General features: G+C 35.1%; 1 protein-coding gene across 2 annotated transcripts in view; it reads right to left on the bottom strand.

Annotated features, from left to right (window-relative positions):
- Nucleotides 1-5,253: 5,253 nt before the first annotated feature.
- Nucleotides 5,254-13,418, bottom strand: part of EBF1 (EBF transcription factor 1) — a 348,388-nt gene continuing 340,223 nt past the window's right edge. For both annotated transcript variants that reach the window (XM_032212355.1, XM_032212354.1), the window contains exons 15-16: nucleotides 11,879-12,073; nucleotides 5,254-6,097 (exon numbers count right to left, since the gene is read on the bottom strand). In XM_032212355.1, coding sequence (XP_032068246.1) covers nucleotides 6,066-6,097; nucleotides 11,879-12,073 — 227 coding nt within the window. In that variant the 3' untranslated portion in view covers nucleotides 5,254-6,065. The remainder of the gene's footprint in view (nucleotides 6,098-11,878; nucleotides 12,074-13,418) is intronic.

Genomic DNA, 13,418 nt, shown 5'->3' on the forward strand with positions numbered 1-13,418 from the left:
ATGTGTGCATCTGCACACACATGCGCACATACACACCAAGATTATTAGCAAATTCAATAAACTAAAGTTATAGGTATAACATTCACCATGCAATTATAAATATAATACAGGTAATCCTCAACATACAACCATAGAACCCAAAATTTCTGTTGTTAAGTGAGACATTTGTTAAGTGAGTTTTTCCCTATTTTATGGCCACAGTTGTTAAGTGAATCACTACAGTTGATAAGTTAGTTACCTGGCTGTTAAGTGAATCTGGCTTTCTCATTGAATTGCTTGTCAGAATGGTGTCCCTATTTTGGGACACTGCAAAATTGGAACCAGTTGCAAGCATCTGAATTTTGATGATGTGATCAGGTGGATAGTGCAAAGATTATAACTGTGAAAAACAGTCATAAGTCTTTGTTCAGTTCCATTGTAACTTTGAACAGTCATTAAATGAACTGTTGCAAGTCAAGGACTACCTATAGTTAATGCAGGCAGTTCTGGGTTGTGTTCTACTAATAAAAAGAGTAAAGTTACATATAATTATTTCCAGGGCTTTATAAGACACAGAGAAGTATCAGAGTAAAAATACACAACTTCATGTTTTCAATAATGTGCTTTAGTTGTTCAGTACCTATGAGAACAGGTTCAAATCCTACTGAAGATAGATAGATAGATACTCATGTCTGAACTGACATTTTCAGGTGGAAAAAAGAGAGGAAAAGAAGTTATAGGCCTTGTATAAATTAATCCTCCCAAGCCTTATTTATCTGATATAGGTAATTACATACCAATTAGTTTAACATCTGTAACTGCTGAGTTGTTAGCAAGAATTATTAAGAAAAAAAGTCATCAATTATAAAGGCATAGAAGAGAAATTTGCATGTGTTTTATGAGGGTAGGTCTCTCCCCCAACTTATCTTTAAAAGGTATCAACAAAAGAGATATATTGTTCTAAAAAAACAACCTCTGACGAAGTCAATCACCAAAGAATTTCCTGAGCAAATTCAGGTTATTTTATCGTTTGGTAATGACACTAAGTAGTGCATAGAGATACGTGTAATGTATAATACTCAAATGTTTGCTAACAAATTTCTTCAGTACAAAATATAACATAAAAAATAAATAACCAATAATCTTCTGGAACTGGTGCACTTTCATTTATTTATAAAGATGCCAAAGGATTTGAGAGGGCAGTCAGTATTCAGAAGAGATTTTGCATGTATGGTGGCTAATTCAAGGAAAATGCCAGTTCCTTGTGTGGTGGATGCAAAGGAGGAAAAGGAGAATTATTCCGTGCCAGGAAACATTAGAAATGGAATGGAAATTACAAATACAGCAATGCCATTTTATAAATCAATGCCATAATATGGCATTAAATTCTCACTACATCCACAGTTGTCAAGCTGGAAAAGAGGGGAAAAGGACAACCAAAATGGGTTTGAGCAGTTTTTTTTAAAAAAGACCAACTTTGGCATATGGAGGCATTTAAGAAGAAGAATGATGGGGAAAAGGGGAGAGATTGTACATATTCAGAGGGGTATGCACAATGTGAAGTGTTATTTTTCACCTTCATCGTATTAGAACTTGGAAGTTTAATGGACAGTGACACACTAAACACTTCAAGTCTGCTAAAAGGAAGCATTCTTTGTATTACACAACTAAATTACATGATCAGTCCTGATGCCACTAATTTAGATGGTTGTAAAGAAGGACTGGATAAATTCATGGTGGACAAACTATTGGTAGCCTTGGCTTGAATCATAGACAGATTTTTTTCAATACCAGGCCAAAGAGCAACAGCTGATTACCAACATCTCTTGTTCCCTTGAAAAGTGTTAGTGGTTCCTTATTGTGTGACACACAAATGCTGGAGAAATCAGCTTTTGCCTAAACCCAAGAGGATTCTTATTCAGTCTGACAGGGCTTTAAAATATAGGTAGTCCTGGACTTACAACCCCAACTGAGCCCTAAATTTATGTTGCTAAGTAAGGAATTTGTTGAGTTTTGTCCTATGTTACAACTTTTCTTGCCACCATTGTTAAATGAATCATTGTGATTACTAAATTAGTATCACCATTGTTAAGAGAACCTGGCTTCCCCACTGATTTAGTCAGAAGGTTGTAAAAGGGGAATCACATGACGGGACATTGCAGTGGTCATAAATGTGAAACAGTTGCATCTGAGTTTTGATCACATGATCATGGGGATGCTGCAAAGGTCATAACTTCATAATCATAAGTCACTTTTTTTCAGTGCCGTTGTAACTTTAGTCACTAAAGGAACTGTTGTAAGTTGAGGACTTACTGTATGTCGCTGTAAAGCTATATCCTTCAATATATAGGGAGGTGCATACAAATAATACCTTAAATGCGAGGACAGCTATGTTGATCCTTATGCTTGTCAAAATGTGTAGGATATCTCTGAATATTCTCTCTCTCTCAATCTATTTGAAAGGCAAGTCAAAAGCCCTGTGCCGCCCCCCCCCCGGCCCCATTTTAGCCGCTTCATATTTTGCAGTATAAACCTACAAGGGGCAAATCAACTGGTCTTCATCCAGGGGTGAAATGCTACTGGTTCTGACAAGTTCGCTAGAAACAGAAGTAAAAAAAATGCTAAGATTCATAAAAAAGCTTTAAAAAGTGAAAAAAAAGTTCCATGACATTCAGCTGTGATGCACGATTGTCAGAAACATTTTTAAAAACTTTTTAAAGCATTTTTTTCCTACCTATTCACCTGAACCGGCAGGAAAAAAATGTTTTAAAAAGTGGGGAAAAGTTGGCCACGCCCACCCGGTCACATGACACCCCACACCAAGCCACGCCCAGTAGAACCAGTGGCAAAAAATATTAGATGTCACCACTGTTCTCATCTGTTGGCTTAGCAAAGCCAAAGGAATAAAATACTCAGCCAGGAGCTGCACTCACAGACAGGAAGTAACTTTAATTAAATAGTGTGAAAGTTGAAAAGTTTTTACAGCTTGAATTTCTGCAAAATAATTATAACAATCTCTACAGTAGTTAGGTTTTTTCTTCTCTAACAATAGAACTGTACAGCGTTTGTGTCTATTCCAAAAGGTTCAGTAAGAAATGAAAGGAGAATCAGTTCAGAGATGACTTCATTTTTAAGATGCAGTTGGCTACAATGGAGAGGAAGCAGACATCATTCTCACAGCCCAGCCAAGGTGAGAAATCACATTTAAGTCTGAAACATGATCATTCCCACTTAAAGCCATATTCTGTAAAGAGCGGTATCTTTAAGAATGGACTTGGAACTCATAGGAATCTATTTAGGGCAGGGAGATAATTTAAAATATAACTTTTCTTTATCACGCACTATAAATACTTGGAGAAAGAAAGAAAGTATGTGTAGTGTCACATGATCTTTGGAGGTCAAGGAAACAGGCTATACACATTCATGTAACCGTTTAAATAAAATAATCTGTCTGACTGGAATTCCATGGAGGGCATCACTGGACAAAATATGGCTTTAATTTGATTACATTTGTGTGCCACTGTTACTTTAAGAATTAGAACAAATGTTTGGATTATAATGAAACAATACACTGATAATTCCTTATATTTTCTAATTTCTTTATGTGTGACTATGTTCTTGTTTTTCTGAGGGGAAAGAATACATTATGGGTCTCTCTCTCTCTCTCTTTGCCACACCCACCCTTTTCCCTTTCCCGAAAGATCACGCAGTGAAATCTGAGTGAATCCCTTACAAAATTCATACAGGAAGCATGCACAGTTGCAGCATTGTTGCTTGTCTAGAAAAAAGTCATATTTTCTTAAGGTAACAAAACAGTTCTTTTGTGCTTTTCAAAATCCTTTTTTTTTCAGAATGTTAGTAATGATTGACAGTTTTGATGCTCAGTACAATGTACAAGTGAAATGAATATGCTTTGCATTGTTAAGGCATCCAATCTGCTGGTTTATATTTATGTGAAAGACAGAGAAATATACAAGCAGACAAGAAAGAAAGTATTTCATTAATTTCTATGAAGTTTCTCCCCATATTTAATGCACAAAAATGCGTCACTTCAAAGGGGAGAGATTCCATGCATATTAATAGAGTAAAACAGCTTTAGATTTTTTTTAATAAGCCTCAAAAGCAAAGAATACTTTTTTTTAAATCTACGTAACTAAATGCTATAAGAATAATATGCTACTTTTTGCCATATTGGGGAAAAAAACTTCTTAACTTAGAAATAATACAAAAATAGACAATGGCTTTGGTGAACTTAAAACAAAAATGGAAGCTTGGTTTAAAACAATTACTAAAAAAGTATAAATGAATTGCATTAAATCACATTTAAACAGCTAAACACTTGTGAATGAACAAACAAATTAGCACTTTTCACATAGCAAAATTACACAATAAAATAAACTAGGATGCTGCAGAGAAAAAGCAATGTACAAAGTTCAAAGTTAAATACATTATTTATATGGGTATTTTACAAAATTCTTCATTAAAAAGCTTTATTTCTTTAATTCATTTTGCAAGCATGTGCAATCATAAAGGTAGTGAGCTCATTTTGCAAAATATGCAGTAATTCTTGTAGATTTGTGTGTGGTTGAAAATCTGTCTTAAGACATTAAATTGTATAAATAGAACAATAATTTGGCCAAAAAAATCTACAGTATTTATTATAACTACATACAAAATGCCACAGCAAAGGGAAAAAAACCCCAAACAGATTATTTAATGAATGCATTTGTAAAGATTTGTTGTATCTTTAACTAGGAAACTTTCCAAGTAACAAGAGATAAATTCCTGTAAATTGGGTGGTTTATTTTGCAACTGTCATATAACTTATTGTGTTCTTCACCCTTTTTCTCCTATACATATTCTCAAAAATGCAACCACTTGTTGCTTAAGAGATTATGTTGCAAACTGAAATGGTTGCCTGATACAACAACAACTGCAGCTCAAACCAGATATGTCCTTTTTCCTATGTGTGTGCTTATGGACCATCCTCTGGAATGGCAGGATGAATCCTGTATCTTGTCACTCCCTCCCTCCCCTTCCCTCCCGCACCCTGGCCTATTCCGAAATGAAAGATACAGTTATCAGGAAAGAATCTTTTGGTAAAAAATATGCTCAAAAATGCACTGAACGGCTCACTTTTGTGCCTTTGTCCTATCCTATCAAATTTCAATGAGATTTACAGAGAAAGACAGTTTAAGACTGTATTTGGATTTAAGTTGGTTAAAAGCAAAGACAGAGAGCCATGCTAATCGGATTTGCAGTTTGCAGTTTTAGCATTATATCCAGAGGCACTGGGTTACCAAAGTAAAGATGGAAAATGCATGTCCATAGCTACACATATGCTTCCCACCCCCTTGCCTTGCAGTATTTACACAATTTTCTAAATGCAATGTTGTTAAAAAGGGTGTAGAATCATGGCTTCTAAAATGAAATCCTTTTTGTGTATGTGTATATGGTGTATCTTTGTATCTATGCTCACATGGACATTCATTGATACTTCCCCAGACTGCAAATCCCAGCTGTATGTGCTATTGTTGGTTAAGTAAAACATGAAAACAACCCTTACTGGCACAGCCATTAATTTTCGAAGGAAAGAAAAACATCAATAATTCCTAACTGGCACTTCTACTTCTGTTCCATAGAAACTCATGTGTTGCCACTTTATTTCCCTTTAAGACAGTTAAAAAAAACCAACTACAACAAAGAAAGTTCTTAAGTTGGCTTTTCATCTTTGTGCCTCTCCCTCCCGTTGTGATTTGTAAAAGACCAAAGGTGACCCATAAAAATGGAAAAGACCAAAGCGTATTTTCTTCAGGACACAAATTTCTCCCCAAGAACTTGGGACGGACAGCTCAAATTAACATCTTGCCCTTGCAGGCTGTAAGTAGATTTCAGGAATATTTTGCAAGGATGGCATTTTTTCAAAAAAAAATGTGTATTTTTTTAAAACTTTGCAGTTATTGTGAGAGTCTTCCTTTTTCCTTGAAGAAAGGCCTGAGTTAAAAGTTCCCTCTGGGGCTTGGGTCAGACTTTGTTCTGGAGCAGAATCCAAATCCTTCATTAGTCAATTCTTCAAGGCATTTCATTCACATGGGAGGAACTATCATGCCAGATATAGCTGTAAAGGTGAGAAGGAAGGAGACAAAAATAAATCATTATGTCATTTGGGGCAAGAAAACATTTGTTTCAAATATTCAGTAGTAGATCATTCATCTGTGCTTCAAAGTTGGATTTACACCAGTGGTGCAATTCAGTCAGTTCTATATGGTTCAGACGAACCGGTAGAGATGGCAGCTGGAGACTCCGCCCACCAGACAGATGTCATCACAACCATTTTTTATGCTCTACGCATGCGCAGAAGGTCCTGCGCATGTACAGAGGTGAAGCGAGTGAGTGAAGTGCAAGCGCGCACACTCACATTTGCAAACCGGTAGTGAAGGTAAGTTGGTTTCACCCCTGATTTACACATTATAATGGGTAAAAGCTTAGAAAGAAAAATAATAGCTGATGTTAGTCAGTTAGTCCATTATTCTAGAATCACTTATTTCAGCTGTAAAATTCTAAAGTATTCATCAAGAGCTTGCAAGAAAAATGTAATCTATCTCGATAGAAGTTGCATGCAAGCAAATTAAAATTGTTAATGAAGCTTAGACTATAACCCTCAATCCAAAGTTATTTGACTGAAGTTTGATTGTCAGAAATAATCCTGCCAATCCTTAAACTGATTGCAATATCAATTCTGATGAAGAAAAATTTAATAATAAAGTTATTACTTGAAAAAAAAACTTTTTAATCTTGTGGTTCTTCTTTCAATTTGCCAAATAGAATTCTAAATTCAAGAGAAGGGTGTTGACCAGCTGCATGTATGATTTATAAGTAGGATTTTATGAAAAAGGAATTTTTGGAGATACCATGCAGAAAATTAAAAATTGTTTTGTACCTATAAATAACAATTTGTCTATAAACTGTTGCCAGTTTGGAAACTGATAAAAAAGATTTTCATCTATAACTGCTACTTAAATAAATAAAAAACCTTCAAAGAAAAAGTATCTTTCCAACTTCATACAGTAGTGCAGATGGACTATGGTAGGGCATGAAGATTGCACACTTTTCTATTGTTATTATCCTTTCTTGTATTTGATTTATTTCTCTTCATATTTTATTCATGTAAATAAATCCCTGCTCATGCAATTGCATCATAATGTTTAATATTTAAGAACGTGAGGTTATTTGAAACAAATAGTTATAAAGAGTTCACATTTTATTTCTCTACAGATTAATACAGCTACAATCTTTCAAAAGAAAACAGTTTGAAAGAACTCTGACTTCAATAGGATTAGCTCACATTAAATCATTTCAATAAATGCACTTCATTTGCAAAGAAATAGGCCTATACATTAGGAGAACTCTGCAGAGATAATCTAGACTCACCCATTCCATGCAATATGAAAAAACCGTCATTGCCACTGGCATTCACACATGGCTTGTAGTGATGGCTGTGGCACAGCTGTCTTTTAAAATGCATCAAGGGATATGACAAATTCTGGACTTTAGGTAATGTCTTTCAAGGGTACACAGTTATAGCCACCATCTTAAAAATCTGGGCAAATGATTTCTTGAGGAAGAACTCAAACCCATGACTGCTTCTAATTCTTGTACTTTAATTACATCTACTATAATTTGATAAGAACCAAGTCCAAATGAAAGGGAATGTTTTCCCCCCCACAGCCATCACCATAAGTGCATGAATTGCAAGACTAATCAGCAACAAAAGGCAATTTAGGTGAATGGCAACAGATAAATAAAGTATGAGGAGACGAGAAAGCAAAATATATCTAAACTTTTGGAATCAAGCATACTAAAGGTGTGACCTATTCTGGTAGCATAGTAAACATTCCCTTTGAAAATAGTTTAACTTCTTCAGGGGCACTCTTCAAAGATTTGGTGTGATGGGATATAGTCTTTTATAACAGAAGACTTTAACTTTTCCTGACTTTGTGATCAGATTAAGAACTCTTGAGTGGAAAAAATACATCTGATGACGGTTCCCAGGCTGCATTTTGAGATATTTGTATCTTTAAATGCTAAATTTTAAATTGTTTTAATAATAGTAAGTACTGGTTGCTAAATGCTAAATATTTAGTATGTAAGTTGTTTTGTTTCTAAATGTTTTGAGGATTTTATTAAAGATGGTGGATAGATATATTCTGTGATACAATTAATACTACTAAGTCAGATATGATTAATAATTGCAAGAGTTTGAAGTTTTACGGCATACTGATTCTCAAAGTTCTGGCTGCCATATTGTCACATGGTCATATGATTGCCATTTGTGACCTTCCTTGCTAGCTTCCAACATGTAAATGGGGAAGACAGCAGGAAGTCAAAAATCTCATGTGGTCCTTGCTTAACAATCCACATAGTCCCTGTTTAACAATTATAAACAGAGACTTCTGAAATTTTCATTGCTGAGTGGCATGATCATGTGATATCACGATTACAACTTCATTGCTTAGTTATCCTTTTTCAGACATTGTTATCAATTTTCATTAAAATGAATTTTAATTTCATTTTTTTTTCTTTTAAAGGACTACAAAATTTCAGCAAAATGGATTATGATGCAGGTTCCTGGCATTTACTTTATTTTTAATGTTGTAGGCAAGGCTACCTTGATTTTCATTCATCTCTCCAACAGTCTTCAGTTTCTTTGGTTTTATGTAGTTCAATAAATCAATATTCTGGTTCCCATTCAAATGCTTAGTTCTATCACAGTTAATTGGCAATAAATTGGCACATCAGATATGTTCCCTTGGATTTCCAATTGCATGAGGTTCAACTGCAGCTTATCCTTCTCACTCTTTCTTTGAGCGTGTTTTGCAGAAGTCTAGGCAGGTGAGAGGAGGGACAGAAGCAGCTTCACTGCAAGGCGTAAGGTAACATTGTCTAATTTAATTTGTCCATAATCCAAGCAGATCCACTTGACCAAATATATGGCTCCTATTGACGGTGTTTCACAATGAGCCCACCACTGTGATTATATTTTGGATTATTTTTCTTTTTTTGTCGTTGTTAAATACCTTGCAGCTTTAAAATAAGCTGCCATTTCAAGAGTGATGCACATTTATTATTATTATTATTCTTTCTATTATTTGCCATGCTTTTTTTTTAGTACAAGGCAGTTCTGACCCTTATAGCCAAGGAGATTCCTTCCCACTTTAAATTCTGTGACCTAAAGACTAGTGAATAAGTTGTAGGTGAATCTTAATTTTCTTTAATTCTTCTTTTCTTGTTCACTTCCTGTGCATATTCCACTTACCAAAGTGAAATGTCCATTGGATTTGTTTTCCATACTTTTTATTCTTGAAGGGAAAACAATCCAATGATGGGCTTTTACCCTTAGGGTCTGTCTGGGTCTAATGCAGTGGATGCAGTGCATTTGTCTCTAAGCATAGTAAGTCCTTTCTGTTTACAGTATGTATGAGCATGTGTCAGTAACCCTCTACCCCCAGAGTTGTTTGAGGTATCTGGGGCTTGTGAGACCCTTCTTGACTAAGAGAGCATGAAATGTCTCTCTACTCAATGCTTTATAATGTGGTAATATGGTAATTATGAGGGGGTTAAGCACAGTAGGGCAGCCCACCAACAAGCCAAACGAAACAGTAAATCAGGAAATTGCTTTTATGATATATGGTCCCTATGTTAAATACATAATTTTCACTTTTCTGACTTGCGGTCCAATGCACATATGACAAATAATTTTACTGCAGATTGCACATAGGACTCAATACTCTTTTTAATCAAATCTGCCCATAAGGGTATTTGGTCATGAGAAAAATGTATTCAGAAATTGGGAAATCGAGGATGTTAAGTCAACATTACCAATGCAAACCAAACAAGAACATGAAATTGGACATGAAATGAAATTTTATAGCAATCAATGTAGACTAAAGTTTTCCAGAAAGCAATTTTTGAATCTTCAGAGGTAAAAGTATCATCTATTTGCCTAACCTGGTTATTCTACTTTCATGTGGATTATCTCAAAAAGGCGTCTCACATTTCAAAGTGTTACATTTAATCCTCACTGCCCTAGAATTAAAAGAAATATTTACACAAACAAGTTCCTTTTGTTTGGAAAATGAGAGGCCAAGATTAAAAAAGGCAGGGAAATATCTCAAACTCCAAGGGAGCCACTTATACATTTATGCAAAGAGCAGTATCCTTATTCTACTTTGCTTATTAAAATGAAGGAAATTTCAAAAACGTATATCATCAATGTAAAAAAACAAAACCCAGAAAGAAATTGCATTCTGTTAAGGTAGGTTACTGAGGAATCTTAGCTTTAATGTTCTGAATTTAAACTACTATTCTGTTAGGATTTAAAGAATGTCTATAATGGATATCTTCAGACATGTTTGCTATGCCATGATGTATTGGGTTTAATTTTTACTAAAATAATTCATAGGAAAAAGTTGAAAGTATTTGCATTTAATAATACCATTTTGGACTGAGGTAGGAAAGGCAAGAAAGACAATTTTCAGTTTGTCTTTAGGAAGGGCAATTGGAGAATTGTCTCTTGACTATTTTTGGAAATTACTCAATCTATTTCAATAGATATCTCTTCAATAGAATCAATATTAATGTAGAAATTTTGTGCAAAACAGTAGGAAGCAGTAGATTAAACAAATGCAGCAAAACCACACTTTTTCTAGTAGCTCTATTAATGCATATATGATTGCATTATTCTTTTTAAAAGCATAGATGGTATCATGATAATCATGATAAAAAGTGTTATCACGTATAACACTGACATAGCCTGAAATTAATAGAATTATCTGTTTCTTACTTACTCACCCTACCTAAAAATATTTACTGATGGCATGATCACATGAATTATCCATCACAGTGGAAATTTCTCATTATCGCAGCCTATATTTATTTAAATAGAATGTAGTTATGAAGTTCATATATTTAGTTTGATGAATAGAGAAGTTGTTTGCTTTAAAATTCCCAATCCTAAATGTTATTTTAATGATGTTGATCCTTAATTTACTTGTCAGGAAATACTGCCCATCTGTTAATGCTGGGGTTCCACGAAAATGTTCTACAAATGGAACAAGAATAGTGGAAATCATGATACGAACAATGTTCTCCCCTTTGATGAATCATGTTAAGAATTTCCTGACACAGACATAGATATGTTGGTAATCCATGTTTGCATGAATCACAATCTATGATGGGAGAAGGCCTCAGTTACAATCTGTTGGATGGGATAAAATGAAAATAGCTGAATAGATTTTCAAGATGACAGGTACTGTTTGCAAGTGGAAGTGGATTATTCACATTACATTAATCATGGGAAAATAAAAAGACTGATAACTATACAACACATAATGTGCCACCTATACTTAGTGATATGCTATCACATGCAATCTTATATCTATGATACCATCATAAACAGTGCTGCTCTTAGTACAGGTGGTGGATATGTCAAAGGAAAAAAAAACAAAATTAAAAGAAAGGAAGGGAAGATTGACTAACGTACTTCAGGAGAAGGCCAGACCCTGGAGAGACCCTGCAGTGGAGTACTTGCTAGAGTCCACAAAAGATGGTCTGATAAAAGACAACAACAAGGAATAAGAAAGGAAAGAAAGAGAAAGGCTGGTATTAGTAAGCTGCAATACACTCATTTTAAGCAAACACTCAGACTAAGACTGTGCTTTTAAGACACAGCATTTCAGTTCAACACATAATAATAATGATCAGCTGTGAGGGAACCAAGGGTGAGTAACAACTATACAATGGAATCTCCCCACCATGTAACTAAAATTTCATTGCTCTTTTCTTACTCAACTCTACCCTGCCAATGCGGGGGAAAAGCAGCATGCCCAGACTGGCCTACCTTGCAGGCTATTCCCATTGGTGCTGGTACAGGTGGGGGGAGGGGATGTCTGTGGTCTGACAACAGGAGCAAAAGCACTCTTCTGTTTCACTGCTGAGACCATATTGGCTGGTGAGAAGGAGAAGATCCCAGAGGAGCTGCTACAATTAGAAGGGAGACTAGTAGAGGATGCCATGGTTGGACTGGATGGCACAACTAGAAGAAAACAAGAAGAGAGAAGAATTATTCTTTTCAAGATCATAAATGAATTGGAGTATTTCATTTTCTATTTGCAAGGCTCCCTTAGTGATGTCCAGAACAATTGATATTTCACTCACTTCGAAACTGAATGTCCCTTCTGAGAGTCCCTCATTGCAGAGGGAAACCTAGGTCATGGGGGAAGGAAGCAGATGTTGTTGTTCCCATGCCAGCAGTATCTCAGGATTGCTGAAATTAGGCTAAACAGCACAAGGAATTATAGATATTGTATTTAAGGACAAAGTTGTGCAGAAATAGCAGTGGTCATTATTCTGTGGATGTAACTTATAAACTGCTTTTGAAAGATAACTATATATAAAGTCAGTTTGTTCTAGTGGTTAAGGCACCAGGCTAGAAAACAGGAGACCCGAGTTCTAGTCACACCTTAAACATGAATTCTAGCTGGCAGACCTTGGCACGTCTCTCAGCCCAATTCACTTCATTGTGAGGAAAATAAGAGGAAAAAAAGTGTGCTTGATATGTTTGCCATCTTGAATTATTTCTAAAAAAAAAAAGGTGATGGTGATAATAGGTAGGTAGATGGATGGATAGGCAGGTAGGCAAGCAGGCAGGCAGGAAGGCAGAGAAAGAGAATCATCCTTTGCTTCCCCATTAATAATCCTGAATGGGAATCTGTTTCTTAAAGAGACACAACCTGGCAAGTTAAAATTTTGTATTCTACTTCATTCCCCTAGGTGTTCTTCAGGATTAGTACTGCGAGTAAGAAAGTGATTTTAAGCATCACAAAAGCAATTATTTTTTCTTAAATTGTTATTATTATTTTTATATTTCCAGAGATAAGAAGAAACACTTGTAGGATTCACTGCCCCATGAGCCAAATAGCTTATTATACATAACTTGGGAGTACATGTGTAGATATGTGTGTGCACTGTTTGTTGTTTTATCCAGATTAATAACATGCTGTAGGCTATTCTTGTTGACCATACAGTTCAAGAAAAAGCACTTCTTGAAGTGCCCTCAAGGACATTGGGGAGCACTTTTTAGATTATCTGCATCTATATAATCCAATCTGCATGCACATTTTGTGTCCCCTGCAACATTATGCTTAATTACTTTTTAAAAACCCTGCTGGTGCCTTAAATAATATAGTTAATGCCTTTACTCAAAATAGGACCATATTACTTCAGAATTACTGTCTTCCATGATTCTGGGGAAAAGAAAAAAAGAATCATTCACAGGCCAAATTATTCATTTTTTTAAAAAAAAATCTTGTTTAGAGATTGTTTACGTTCAGGATATTTAATGAATAATTAAATGATTTGGGAATGAAAATTCAAATTAG

This window comes from Thamnophis elegans, chromosome 2 (genome assembly GCF_009769535.1).
Source record: "Thamnophis elegans isolate rThaEle1 chromosome 2, rThaEle1.pri, whole genome shotgun sequence".
NCBI lineage: Eukaryota > Metazoa > Chordata > Lepidosauria > Squamata > Colubridae > Thamnophis > Thamnophis elegans.